The sequence below is a fragment of the Miniopterus natalensis genome, chromosome 2, assembly GCF_054644295.1.
Source record: "Miniopterus natalensis isolate mMinNat1 chromosome 2, mMinNat1.hap1, whole genome shotgun sequence".
Lineage (NCBI taxonomy): Eukaryota > Metazoa > Chordata > Mammalia > Chiroptera > Miniopteridae > Miniopterus > Miniopterus natalensis.
In genome coordinates, this window is record NC_142082.1 from 116,251,804 (window position 1) to 116,264,574 (window position 12,771).

Below are 12,771 nucleotides of genomic sequence, written 5' to 3' on the forward strand. Positions count from 1 at the left end.
CATCTACATCAGGGTTGGGGAACATCTGACCTTGAGGCTGTATACCGCCCACAAAATCACTTGGTCTGGCCCTGCCAAGGCAACTGCAGGTGGAACTGGAAATTCAGTAAGTCTAGGAACTTTTTTCATAGATAATTTTTAAGTTGATAAGGTTGTATGGCCTGCAAATGATGTTATAAATATCCAAATGTCCCTTGGCAGAAAAAAAGTTTCCCCAACACTGATTTACATGGTTGAACCTCTTCAACCAAATATGTTACTTAATTGCTATATATCAGACCACACAGCAAGGGCACTGCAGGATCAAGAAAATTCTGGTGTAAAAAAGCAACCGTTTATGCTATAAATGTCAGCCTTTCTAGGACTACCTTTGAAACTGCAAAGATTCTAGGGACTTCCACAATCCAAAGCAGCATATGAAATTCCAATAAATTTCAATAAAAAGTAACCAAGGAAATCATATTAAATATTGTTAATCCAGTCCATTGCTTCTATTATCAGGAGTAATTAAAAACCATACAACAGCCTGGCCGGGCATGGCTCAGTGGTTGAGCATCGACCTAGGATCCAGGCAATCGGGGTTTGATTCCCAGTCAGGGCACATGCCCGGGTTGCGGACTCGATCCCCAGTCAGGGGCGTGCAGGAGGCAGCGGATCAATGACTCTCTCATCACTGATGTTTGTATCTCTCTCTCCCTCTCCTTTCCTCTCTCTGAAATCAATAAAGATATATTTAAAAAAAAACACCATACAACAGAGCTCAACACATACTACAATCCAAAAGAGCAATACTCTTCATAAGTAGATACTAATTTTAAAAAAGTGTGAAAAACGAAACAAAAAAAAAACCTTTTGAATGTTCTCTAATTTCTTCTTTTCAACTTCAAATTGTTTCATCCAGCATCGTCTCTTTTCTTCTTCCTCTTGAAACTGCTTTTCTTCTCTATCCCTCTGAGCTTTGAGAGTTTCTTTCTCTTGGTCTTCTAGTTCTTTCTGTTTATCTTGCCAAGCCTCAAAAGATTGCCTACATCTTTCTTCCACTTCACAGTATCCAAAACTTATTTCACCATCATCTGTAGTCAGAGGGAGAAATAGTATTATTTTTAAAATCAAACCTGTCAAAAGTGATGCTATGTAAAGTATAAAAGTAATTTTAAAAGGAAGAAATAATTTCAACATATTACCAAAGAAAAAGTGATAAAATCCAAAAAATAAAAAAATACATTCTTGAATATACATGGAAATCCCACTACAGTCAATGAAGAAAACACATAGTTTGCCTTAAACCACTCCACAAAACTTAATCTAAAATTATGCTGTGTTTGTGTGTGCTCATGTGTAGTTAAGGTACACTTAAGAAATCCAAGGCTGGGTATGTTTATTGCAGTGAGCTATATATGTAGAAAAATTATAAATATATTTGAATCAACTTAATTTAGGAGGCATACACAAGACTACAAGAGTATATAATTAAATAAATATTGTGAAAGCATGATACATGATTGCATTTTTCTAAATGTCAAAAGAAAAAATTCTAAATTTTCTCAATTATGATCAGATAAAAATTTTAATATCAAAATGACCATTTATATTATTTGATATTTATTATCAAAAATATCATTGAATAGTTTAGTCCACCTGGCAAAACAAGTTCATCCACATGTTCATGAGGCCCAGGCTCTGGAACAGAATCAGGACTGCCACAGTGGATTTTACTTCTCAAAAATTCTTCTTTATCTATTTCAGATAATATCTAAGAGGTTAGAAGAGTACCAATGATTAAAGAAAACCAAAATAGAACATAAAACTATCATTTTAATAATATAGAAAATATTTGTATATACACAAATACAAGTTTACTTACTTCAAATCCCTTCCACATACTATTCTATAGCATAGGAATAATTACTGTCTTCATGGTGAATAATAGTGTTTTCCCCATGCAAACTGACTGCATTTCAACCTTACATTTTTTTGGAACTCTAATCACTCTATAATATCAATCCACAATAATTAATTAAACTGAATGATAATCATTTAAAAATATTTTTACTAATATTTGTTTTCTCCAAATACATTTCTATTTTTCTTATCTGTAGAGAGTTTTCACATCTGTACTGATTTTTCACATATACAAATTGTTAATATATTCACTATATCTGAAAACCAGAACTATTATCTACTTTAAACTGAATTAAACATAAGACATAACTTTTATTAATACTTTTCCATAATTAGATTTCCACTGGACTCTATTCCAATGAAGTAGCAGGATGATGATTCAAAGTTAACATTTCAAGTTTCAGTGCTACCAAAACAGCAAGTAAGAGGCCTACATATAAGTAATTTTCATATTACTTTAGACGTATTAGGGAGCAGGAATAGAACTAGGTAAAAATAGAGTTAGGCTGCCCAGCTGGCGTGGCTCAGCAGTTGAGTATCAACCTAGGATCCAGGAGATGGCCCGTTTGATTCCTGGTCAGGGTAAGTGCCCGGGTTTCGGGCTCGATCCCCAGGAGGGGGTGTGCAGGGGCAGCTGATCAATGGTTCTCTCACCACTGATGTTTCTGTCTCTCTCTCTCCCTCTCCCTTCCTCTCTCTAAAGTCAATAAGGACATATTTTTTAAAAAGTAGAGTTCGGTAAAAATGAGAGTTAAAAGTGAATCCAAGATGTTGAACCTGTAGAAGAGGTTTGTGGGAGTTTTAATCAAAATGCTAACTCTCCTTTACTCTTATTTTTTAGAGATATTTAAGTATATCTTTAAAAACAACTAATGTAAGATGTTATAAGTTTAAAGTTTCTATACCATATTTAAAGTCTCTGCTTGAACACATTACATTTCTAAGCAAGATAATAAACACTATTCAATTTTTTGTCAGACTTTTAGGGGGAAAATCATGCAATAGCGTTCTACTGTTTTATCTACATGCACATTAAATTCCCAAGTATTGATGTTTCAAATTGCTAGTTCTTATATTTTAAAGATTGAAATTTCAGTGGTTTTGTTTTATATGCCAAGGAAAATATAAAAACAAAAATGATTTGCTTAAAAGTAATTAAATTTAAAATTTTTAAACCAATGAACTTTAAATCAGTGAACTATCATCCAAAGAGGGAAAGGTAAATTTCTAACTGTAATAATGAGTCATTTTAGTCAAATGTTGAACATATACCTTCATTAATTGATCTTTCCTTAAATACATATGATTATTAGAAACTGCTCCATAAGTATAGCCTAGAGAAAGAAAAAATATGATAACTTTAAATGTTAAAATAGAGAACAACATATTCAAATTCGAAATCCCTTCATCATCTTTTAATCTCAAATTCTATAAAAGCATATTTTTGATCAGTAGCTCTTAAAACAACAGAAAAACAATGAAGAGTAAAGAACAGAGGAAATCTGTAATTTTTATTCTAAGTAACACATTTTTATATCACTAATTCGGTATCACCTTTTATATTCTAGACTAAAGTTTATTCTCCACATACACAGAATAATGTTGTTTGATATTGTAATGACATCTTAATTAGAAACCAACAAAAGTTTAATTCTACCTGCTACAAACTAGCAATATAATCTTACACAAGGTATTGAAACCACTTTAATAAAAGTATTAGTTTAAAAGATTAAATTACTAACATGTAAATGAAGGATCCTTTCTTGATTTTATGAGTTTTTGTTGAATAGATATATCTTTTTATTATCTGTATAGACGTGGTTATGTTTCTTTTCCTTTTCATTTAATGTGTTATATCATGATAACATTTCCTAACAATAAACTATTTTTAAAGAGGACCACTGTGCTGGTTAACTGACCATTCACAGCTATTTTGTCAGATACAGATTTCCATCGTCAACAACTATTCACAATCTTTCTGGCATGCTTTCCTGTGTGAGAGGCTATAAAGCAAAAAATAACATTCTCCAGATTCCTTTGGAGCTAAGTATCTAAGGTGATTTAGTTTCTACCAATTGATATATTTGTGTAAGTCTTTATTTTTTATAAAAACATTATGTGTGAAGAGAGGAAAAGAGCTATATTTTAATTTTTTGGCCCAGACCATGATAGATAGAGGAAACTTTGGTTTGGAGATAGGACTGCATAGTAGAGGAGCAATGTCTCTGAATTTCTTAATTACATCCGACAGCAGCTCCTGTAACAGATTCTACAGTGTATGTGTGTGTGTATTTTGTACACATTGGATGTTCAGTCTACAGTCTGTTTCTTCAGTTCTGTTAACAATCTGTTATTTATTGTAGTAGCTACTCTCCAAGATTTCTCTCCCACACTTCCTGGTATGCACACCCTGCATAGTTCCCTTCTGCACAGAACCTAGACTAATCCTATAAAACCATCAGGATATGGTAGACATGATGTTGCATGATTTCTGAGAATTGGTCATAGAAAGCTTTAATCTCTTGGTATTTTGTTCATGGGATGCTCCTTCTCACTATTCAGGTGTCATGCAGGCCATAGGGAGAGACCACACGTAGGTGCCTCTAGCGGACAGCACCAAGTGAACTCCCAACCAACAATTAGCATCAACTGCCAGAAATCTGAATAAGCCATCTTGGAATTACAATCCAGTAAAGACTTCAGCTGACTGCAGCCTTAATCAACATCTGACTCCAAAAGCCTAAGATACCCAAGCAAGAACTGCTTGGTTAAGCCCAGTCAAACCATAGAACTATAAAAGATAATAACAAATTGTTATTTTAAACTCCCAAGTTTGTTTTGCAGCAATAAGTAACCAGAACATCCACCTTACCCAGAAAAACAAACACACAAACAAATATCCTCCAAAACCTACTATTTAAAGGAGCTAAAATGGCTTCTGATGTCTACAATTGGGAGTCCTAATAAATAGATTTATATTCATAAATTAAGTTAGCCTCTGGTTTCTATTTTGTGTCTTATGCCTATACAATTTTATTTATTAAATACATAGCTTTTTATAACTGAATTATTATATAGCCTGCAGATTTTTGCTCCTTAACAGATGGTTAAAAATTCAATTGCAAAATTTTTCCCAGTTTCTAAAGATATTTGGAAAAAAATCCTTTTCCACCTTCTTGCCAGATTATTGATTTAATAATATTTTCCATTTTTATCAATCAATTTTGATAATTAGAATTTCCTTGGAAAATTATTTTTCTCATTGAGACCATTAAACCTATTTGACTAGAAGTGTCTATTTAAGTCCTTTGCCCATTTCTTAATTGGGTTGTTTGTCTTTCTCTTGCTGAGTGCTATGAGTTCTTTGTACACTTTGGAAATTAGCCCCTTATCAGATTCATCCTTGGCAAATATGTTTTCCCAGACCGTGGGGTTCCTTTGTATTTTGAGGCTGTTTTCTTTTGCTGTGCAGAAGCTTTTCAGTTTGATGTAGTCCCATATGTTTATTTTTTCCTTTGTTTCTCTTGCCCTAGGAGACGTATCAGTGAAAAGTCCACTACGTGGGATGTCTGTGACTTTACTGCCTATGTTTTCTTCCAGGATTTTTATGGTTTTGTGACTTACATTTAAGTCTTTTATCCATTTTGAGTTTATTTTTGTGTATGGTGAAAGTTGGTGGTCTAGTTTCATTCTTTTGCATGTATCTGTCCAATTTTCCCAGCACCACTTATTGAAGAGACTGTCCTTACTCCATTGTATGTTCTTGCCTCCTTTGTCAAATATTAACTGACCATAGTGTCGTGGGTCTATTTCTGGGGTCTCTGTTCTTTTCCATTGATCTATAAGCCTGTTGTACCAATACCAGGCCGTTTTGATTACAGTGGCTTTGTAATATAGTTTGAAGTCTGGTAATGTGATCCCTCCCACTCCGTTCTTTTTTCTCAAGATGGCTGCAGCTATTCGGGGTCTTTTTTGGTTCCATATAATTTTCGAAATGTTTGTTCTAGGTCTGTGAAATATGCTGTTGGTATTTTCATAGAAGTGCCCATCAGTAGATGAGTGGATAAAAAAGCTGTGGGACATTTACACCATGGAACACTACGCAGCTGTAAAGAAGAAGAATCTCGTACCCTTTGGGACAGTATGGATGGACCTGGAGAATATTATGCTAAGTGAAATAATCCAGGCTGAGAAAGACAAACATCACATGATCTCACTTATATGTGGAATCTAAAGAACTTAATGAACTGAAGAACAGAATAGATTCAATGACATGGAAGCATAGATGAGACTAATGAATGTCAGAGGGATGGAGGAGGGCGGGTGGGTGGAGGGGGAGAGAGTAACCAAAGAATTTATGTGCATATATACACAACTCAAAGACATGGACAATGATGGGAAGAGGGACTGGGGAGGGGGAAGGAACAGGGTGGAACGGGTCATTGGGGAGAAAAGGGACATCTGTAATATTCTAAACAATAAAAAAACTTTAAAAAAAAAACACCTATTTGACTAGAGCTATACAGGGGGTCTTTTCTAAAGCACTGCCATATTGTAATTATACAACCTTTCATGTAACTAATTTTCTGTCCTTGTTACCTTTGACTTTTTTCATAATTAAGCTATATAATTGCCAATATATTTATATTTTCATTGTGTAATCCTTAGTAAAAATAAATGAACATGCCATTAAAATCCCCCATAAATCAGCTATAAATAATCAATGCCAAAATGTGAAGACCCTACATTTAGCAAGTCTTTACATATCCATTCATACAGATGGTCAAAATGAAAATCTTGGAGCCACCTTCTTCTCTTTCTTTCATGCCAATCCATCAATAAATTCTTCTACCTTAAAAATAGTTTCTAGAATATGACTGTTTTCATCATTTATACTCAAACTGCTTTCATCTCTAACCATACTATTGTAACAGCCCTATTGTATTGTAGGGCTCTTACATGGTTTGTAAGAGCCCTATATGATCTGACCCCTTGTATTCTTAGATACAACCACAAAAGCTTACTGTTCTTAAAACACATTAAGCCCATCAAGTATACCTTGGCATTTGCAATTCCTTCTTAATGGAACACCACCTCTCTAGATATCCTCATGGCTCATCTTCTCATTCACTAAGATATTCATGTGACTTACCTTCTCAGTTATCATTCAAATATCACCTCCCCAGAGAGGCCCTCTCTGACTACCCTATCTAAAATGGAAACCTCCAAACTCTACCCCCTTATTTTGATTTTTTTTTCCTTCACAGTGGTTATTTCTATTGAAATATTACATATTTATTCATTTGTTTATCTGCCCCCCCACACTGGCACATTAGAACAGCAGAGTAGAACCTTTGCCTATTTTGTTCTCTGCTGTATTTTCAGTGGCTAGAACAGATGCTTTCATGCAGTAATATTTGTTGAATGAGTACATATGAATATCCACATTATGATTTATGTTAATATTTGCATAAATGGCATTAAACTTTATAACAATTTTAATAATACATCATGAATATTTATGCCATTAAATATTTGTCTAACGGGTTTCTTGCTGAACACACTAAGGTCTTGTTGAACATTTAGATGGTAGCAATTTTTCATTATAAACCAAGCCACGATTAATTCTAGTTAAATCTTTGATTATTCTGTTTTTCTTAGAACAATTCCAAGAAGTAAATTTGCTCCCTTGAAGAAAATATTGTTAGGCTTTTTCTATAAATTATATTTTTCTCCAAAAAGATATGTAAACTGGTACTTTTAAAATAGTCCATGATTAGTTTTCTTTTCTTTAATGTAAAGTAATAGAATGTCTGGCTTTAGTTAGGACTGGTTAAGCAAATGTTGGTGACTAGTATTTATTGGAGATATGAGGAAGGTTAGTAATAAAAAAGAATGAACTAAATTGAACAGTCCAATATACTATAAATATTATACTAGAGATAAAATATATGCGTAAAATAAGAGAGAAGTACTTCAAACAGTTTAAATTTCTAAATTATAAGTTAACTATACTTACAAAAAACATCTGCCAAGCAGATAAAAATCGTACTTACTTAAAACATCAGTCTCTTCTAAGTCCTGAAGAATGAGCTCTTCAGCAGTTTTACTCCTGTTCTTTATGATGTTAATACAGTGAAGAACTGACTCAGGTAATTCAACTAAGCCCTGAAAATTTCAATTATGAAAGTAACTATAAAATTGTTTATCAAAACTATGTATCAAATATTCCCTCCTTCACTCCACACCAAAAATTTGAGCAAAATGTGTAAATGAAGTAAAAGGGCTATAAAAAGCATAGCTCAAACAAATATGTATGGTGAAAATATGCTTCTCGTTTTCAGGTATTATGAATTATATCTATGATTCTGTCAAATTTCATAATCAAATAAACAATCTCAGGATTTTTGTTTCACTTAAATTAGCGGTGGATAAAAAGACATAATAATGTAAACTTTATTTTCTTCCAAAAATTATAGGTTATTGAAATCCTAATTAGAACATAGAATATAATTACTTTTTGAAACTTGACAAATGATTATTTTTTGGAAAAAAATTAGTTGAGAAGATTTTAAAACAGCAAAACAACTAAAAAATTGGACTCATTTGAAATTTAAAAATATGAAACTACAATAGGGCAAAAATTAACAGAGTAATGGAAAAGAATAGATAGCTTTGGATAGATCATAGGTAAAACAACTAAATGTATAAAAAGATATAAATCAATTGAGAAAAGTTGGATTATTCAACAAGTGACACTGGGAACATTAGTTAAATATGTTCAAGAAAATTTCAAATTAGATCTTCATTTCACAACACAAATTTTCATTGCATTAAGAATTTTGCTGTAAAAGAATGAATCATGAATAGATTTTCTAAGCATATAAACACTGGAGGAAATACATAAATGAAAAGATAACATGTCTGATTCAAAAAAGTAACTATTTCTATAAATCTAAAGTTTTCATATAAATTTTGCTTTCATCCACATATAATTATATTAGAATGCTCATGATTCATTTTAAAAAGCAAGATACAAATACACACACGTACACACACACACACACACACACACATAATATGGTATAATCCCAATTTTACCAAAAACGAACATATAGACACATGGACTTACAGGTGATTTCTATCTTCAACATACTTTTTTTACTTAAGTATCTATCAATATACATTGTTTAAAGGTGATCCAAAAGTTAAACATGAGATAAGTATACAAAACACACTGAGAAAGTAACATATCTCCTGAAAAGCTCACTTCAGTTAAAAGGCTCAAAAGTCCAAATCTCAACACTCACTGCATCGCTATCATCACTCTGGGTTTCTGATTTTGAATCACTATCTGCATCATCTTTTTCCAAGGAAGAAATGCTGATTTTATCCAATTCAGCTTCTATTTCTTCTTTGAGCTTTGCATCATTATCATCATCTTCCATCATCCTTCACAATGAAACGCAGAAACACAATGAAGCGCATGAAGAAAATTAAAGAGGCTAATATGCCAATAAAAAATACAGGTTTTTTAATGTGTCATAATAATCCAACATTTTTCCATATAGACATGTTTTGTTTAATAAACATTTATCACACCTTATTATAGTTGTACCATATATATTGAAGAACACTGATTTCCCTCTCCAATTATTTGTTATATCTTCAATGTTTGACTACAAACTGGTCAATTCTAATAATAGACTTTTAATTCTCTAAGGGAAAAGTTACATGGAATGCGTTGGCTTACCTTCCTAACCAAGACACTCCAAAGTAAAACTCATCCTCATGGAAATGTCTAATGGAAAAATACCTATGAACAGCTTGAATATCAGAAATTAAAATACTCACAAGAGAACAACTTAAGTCTATGTATGGGGAAACATAGGGCTATTTTCTACTTACTATCTCCGAGTTGTTTATTTTATCAGAGATATCCACATTTTCCAACAATAACATGTAATAATGGAAAATATATGGCATATAAAATCAATATTTTTTTCATTTAAATATTTAATGCTTGTAATAGATACGGGTTAATCAGTATATTACAGTATATCTTCACATCATCAACATCATCATCATAACTACCATCATTAGCTTCCAAGTATTGAGCAGCTGTGACAAGCTGGCACTAGAAGACATTGTATGATGTTTAATCTTCAGAGCAACTTAACAGGTTAAAGGTCACTATAGTCATTGCATAGATGAGAAAACCCAGGTTGGAAGAGGTTACTTAACCGTCCATAGCCATTTCACTAATAAGTAATAGGGGCAGGATTCAAACCAGACACCCTGAATCCAAACTCTATGCTCTTCACTACCAAATGCTCTCCCAGCTCAGTCAGGCTACTCATCTGCACAGCAATATTTCTGAATATCCCCTTGCCCAATAATCTTCAAATTGCAGATCATAACGCATTAGTGGATCAAAAAATTAATTTAGTGGCTCTTGCTTTTCAAGTTTTAATGATAAAATAGGATACAGAATGTTAGAATTGGCCAGAAATCAGAAGTGCGCTATAAATACTAAAGATAACAATTGTTGAAAAAAGCACATGTATGTTTCTAAAGTATGCATGCATGCTTGAGTTACAATATAATCTATTTTTTATTTGTTTGTTTTACTGCGAGTCTTGGTAAAAATAATTTTGAAAATGACTGTACTAGTCAACTATTATTTTATTTTCCAGACTATTCCAAACTTTCATTCTTTCCTCAAGTTCCTGGCCTTTCAACCTCTATCTTCTTCTTGGCTTTTTCTTCCTTCCTTCTTTCTTTCCTTCTTCCTTCCCTCTCTCCCCTCCCTTCTTTCTTTTCCTTATTTTGCTCATTCATCTAAAAATCAAATTTTTATAAGCCTACCAGGTGCATTCACAGTAGTACTAGGTGCTGCAAATACATTGATTAAATGAGACAAGTAACCTGTTTTCATTTAGTTTATAGTCAATTTAACAAAGAAAATGAATCACCCTCATTTTTATTTCTTTTCCTAAAATCACTTCTACTCATATCACTAGGAGAGGAGCCCTTCTTCCTAATAAAGGATAATTATCTACTTTTACTTGGAGTCTGGTAACTACTCACCTACTGAACTGTGCTCCATCCACAATTCCTTATGTTTACTGCCTCGTCATACATATTTATTCCACTGACCCCCTTTCACATGAACACAGGAGTTTACTCCCATACAAAAATAAAATAACTCCTGTGCCTGACTTTCCTCTAGCTAGAGATATCACATTTCTTTATTTCACACAGAAATGATTTAATTGGACTGATCTACATGTATTGCCTATACTCATTTATCCCAGGAAAAATGAAACCTTATGTTTACACAAAAACTTGTATATGAATGTTCACAACAGTTTTATTCCTTATAGTTTCAAACTAGAAACAACCAAAATGTCACTCAAAAGTGAATGGTTAAACCAACTGTAGAACAAGCATACCATGGAATAGTACTTAGCAATAAAAAGAGTGAACTATTGATACATGTCACAATACAGATGAATTTCCATGAATCTACATGGAACTATGCTGAGAAACCAAAGCATGACATACTTTATGATTTCATTTCTATAACATTTTTAAATGCCATAATTTTATCAACAGAGAACATATTAGTGATTGGCAGGAGTTGGGAGTTGATTGGGTTGGAGAAAGGTGATCACAGAGATAAAGGGGCAACATGAGAGATCCTTATAGTGTTGGAACTGGTCAGTATTGATTGTGGTAGTAAATAAGTGAGTATATTCAGATAATAAAAACTGTATAGAACACATACACACACAAATAACTACAAGTAAAATTGAGGAAATCTGAATAAGATAAGCAGATTGTATCAATATTAATGACCTGGTCAGGAGATATTATACCATTGTTTACAAAATATTATCATTGGGAGATAATGGACAGAGTGTATGAGGGATATTTCAGTATTATTTCTTAAAACTGCATGAAATCTACAATTATACCAATAAAATTTAATTAAAGATATCTTAAGTATTCACTAAGAAAACACTTAAGTAAGTTATAATGAATCCATTGACTGGAATAATATACAAGTTCTTCAGTAAAAATAAGTACACTTACTGTACTCCTCTGGAAATGTAGCCAAGAAGAAATAACTGAAAAATGGCAAGTAGCCGAAAGATATGCAGAGTAACATCACTTTTATGTAACCACACACACCCTTCCTTTTTAGACAGAAACTTGCTGGAAGACATTGAGGAACTTTTAATTTTCATTCCATACCTTTATACTGAGTGATTTTTAAATAATAAATATGCACTACTTTCATAATTTTTTAAGCTAGTTTTAAAATGCTCAATTTCTATCAAAGGACACTTTGGTTGTTTCCATGTCTTGGCCACCATGAATAATGCTGCAATGAACATAGGGTGCATATATCTTTTCAAATACATGTTTTTGAGTTTGGGGGTATATACCCAGGAGAGGAGAGGGCTGGATAAAGAAAACGTGGTACATGTACATGATAGAATACTACTCAGCCATAAGAAAGGATGAGATATTGCCATTTGTAACAACATGGATGGACCTTGAGAATATTATGCTAAGTGAAATAAGTCACTCAGAAAAAGCTAAGAACCATATGATTTCACTCATATGTGGGATATAAAACTGAAACTTGTGGACACAAACAGCAGTGTGGTGGTTGCCAGAGGAAAGGGGGTGGAGGGGTGAGGGGTAAAGGGGGTCTTACTATATGCTGAGGGGAGAAGATATGACTGGGTGGTGGGCACACAGAGCAATATACAGATTTTGTAACATGGAAACCCACACCTGAAACCTATATGTTCATATTGACCTTTGTCAGCCCAATAAATTGAATAAAGTGTTATT

General features: G+C 33.0%; 1 protein-coding gene across 1 annotated transcript in view; it reads right to left on the reverse strand.

The window, feature by feature from the left end:
- LRRIQ1 (leucine rich repeats and IQ motif containing 1) overlaps positions 1-9,431 on the reverse strand; it is a 200,070-nt gene extending 190,639 nt beyond the window's left edge. Inside the window, exons 1-5 of the mRNA XM_016199434.2 lie at positions 9,213-9,431; positions 7,959-8,070; positions 3,175-3,236; positions 1,639-1,753; positions 850-1,073 (exon numbers count right to left, since the gene is read on the reverse strand). Coding sequence (XP_016054920.2) covers positions 850-1,073; positions 1,639-1,753; positions 3,175-3,236; positions 7,959-8,070; positions 9,213-9,353 — 654 coding nt within the window. The 5' untranslated portion in view covers positions 9,354-9,431. The remainder of the gene's footprint in view (positions 1-849; positions 1,074-1,638; positions 1,754-3,174; positions 3,237-7,958; positions 8,071-9,212) is intronic.
- Between the last annotated feature and the right edge of the window lie 3,340 nt (positions 9,432-12,771).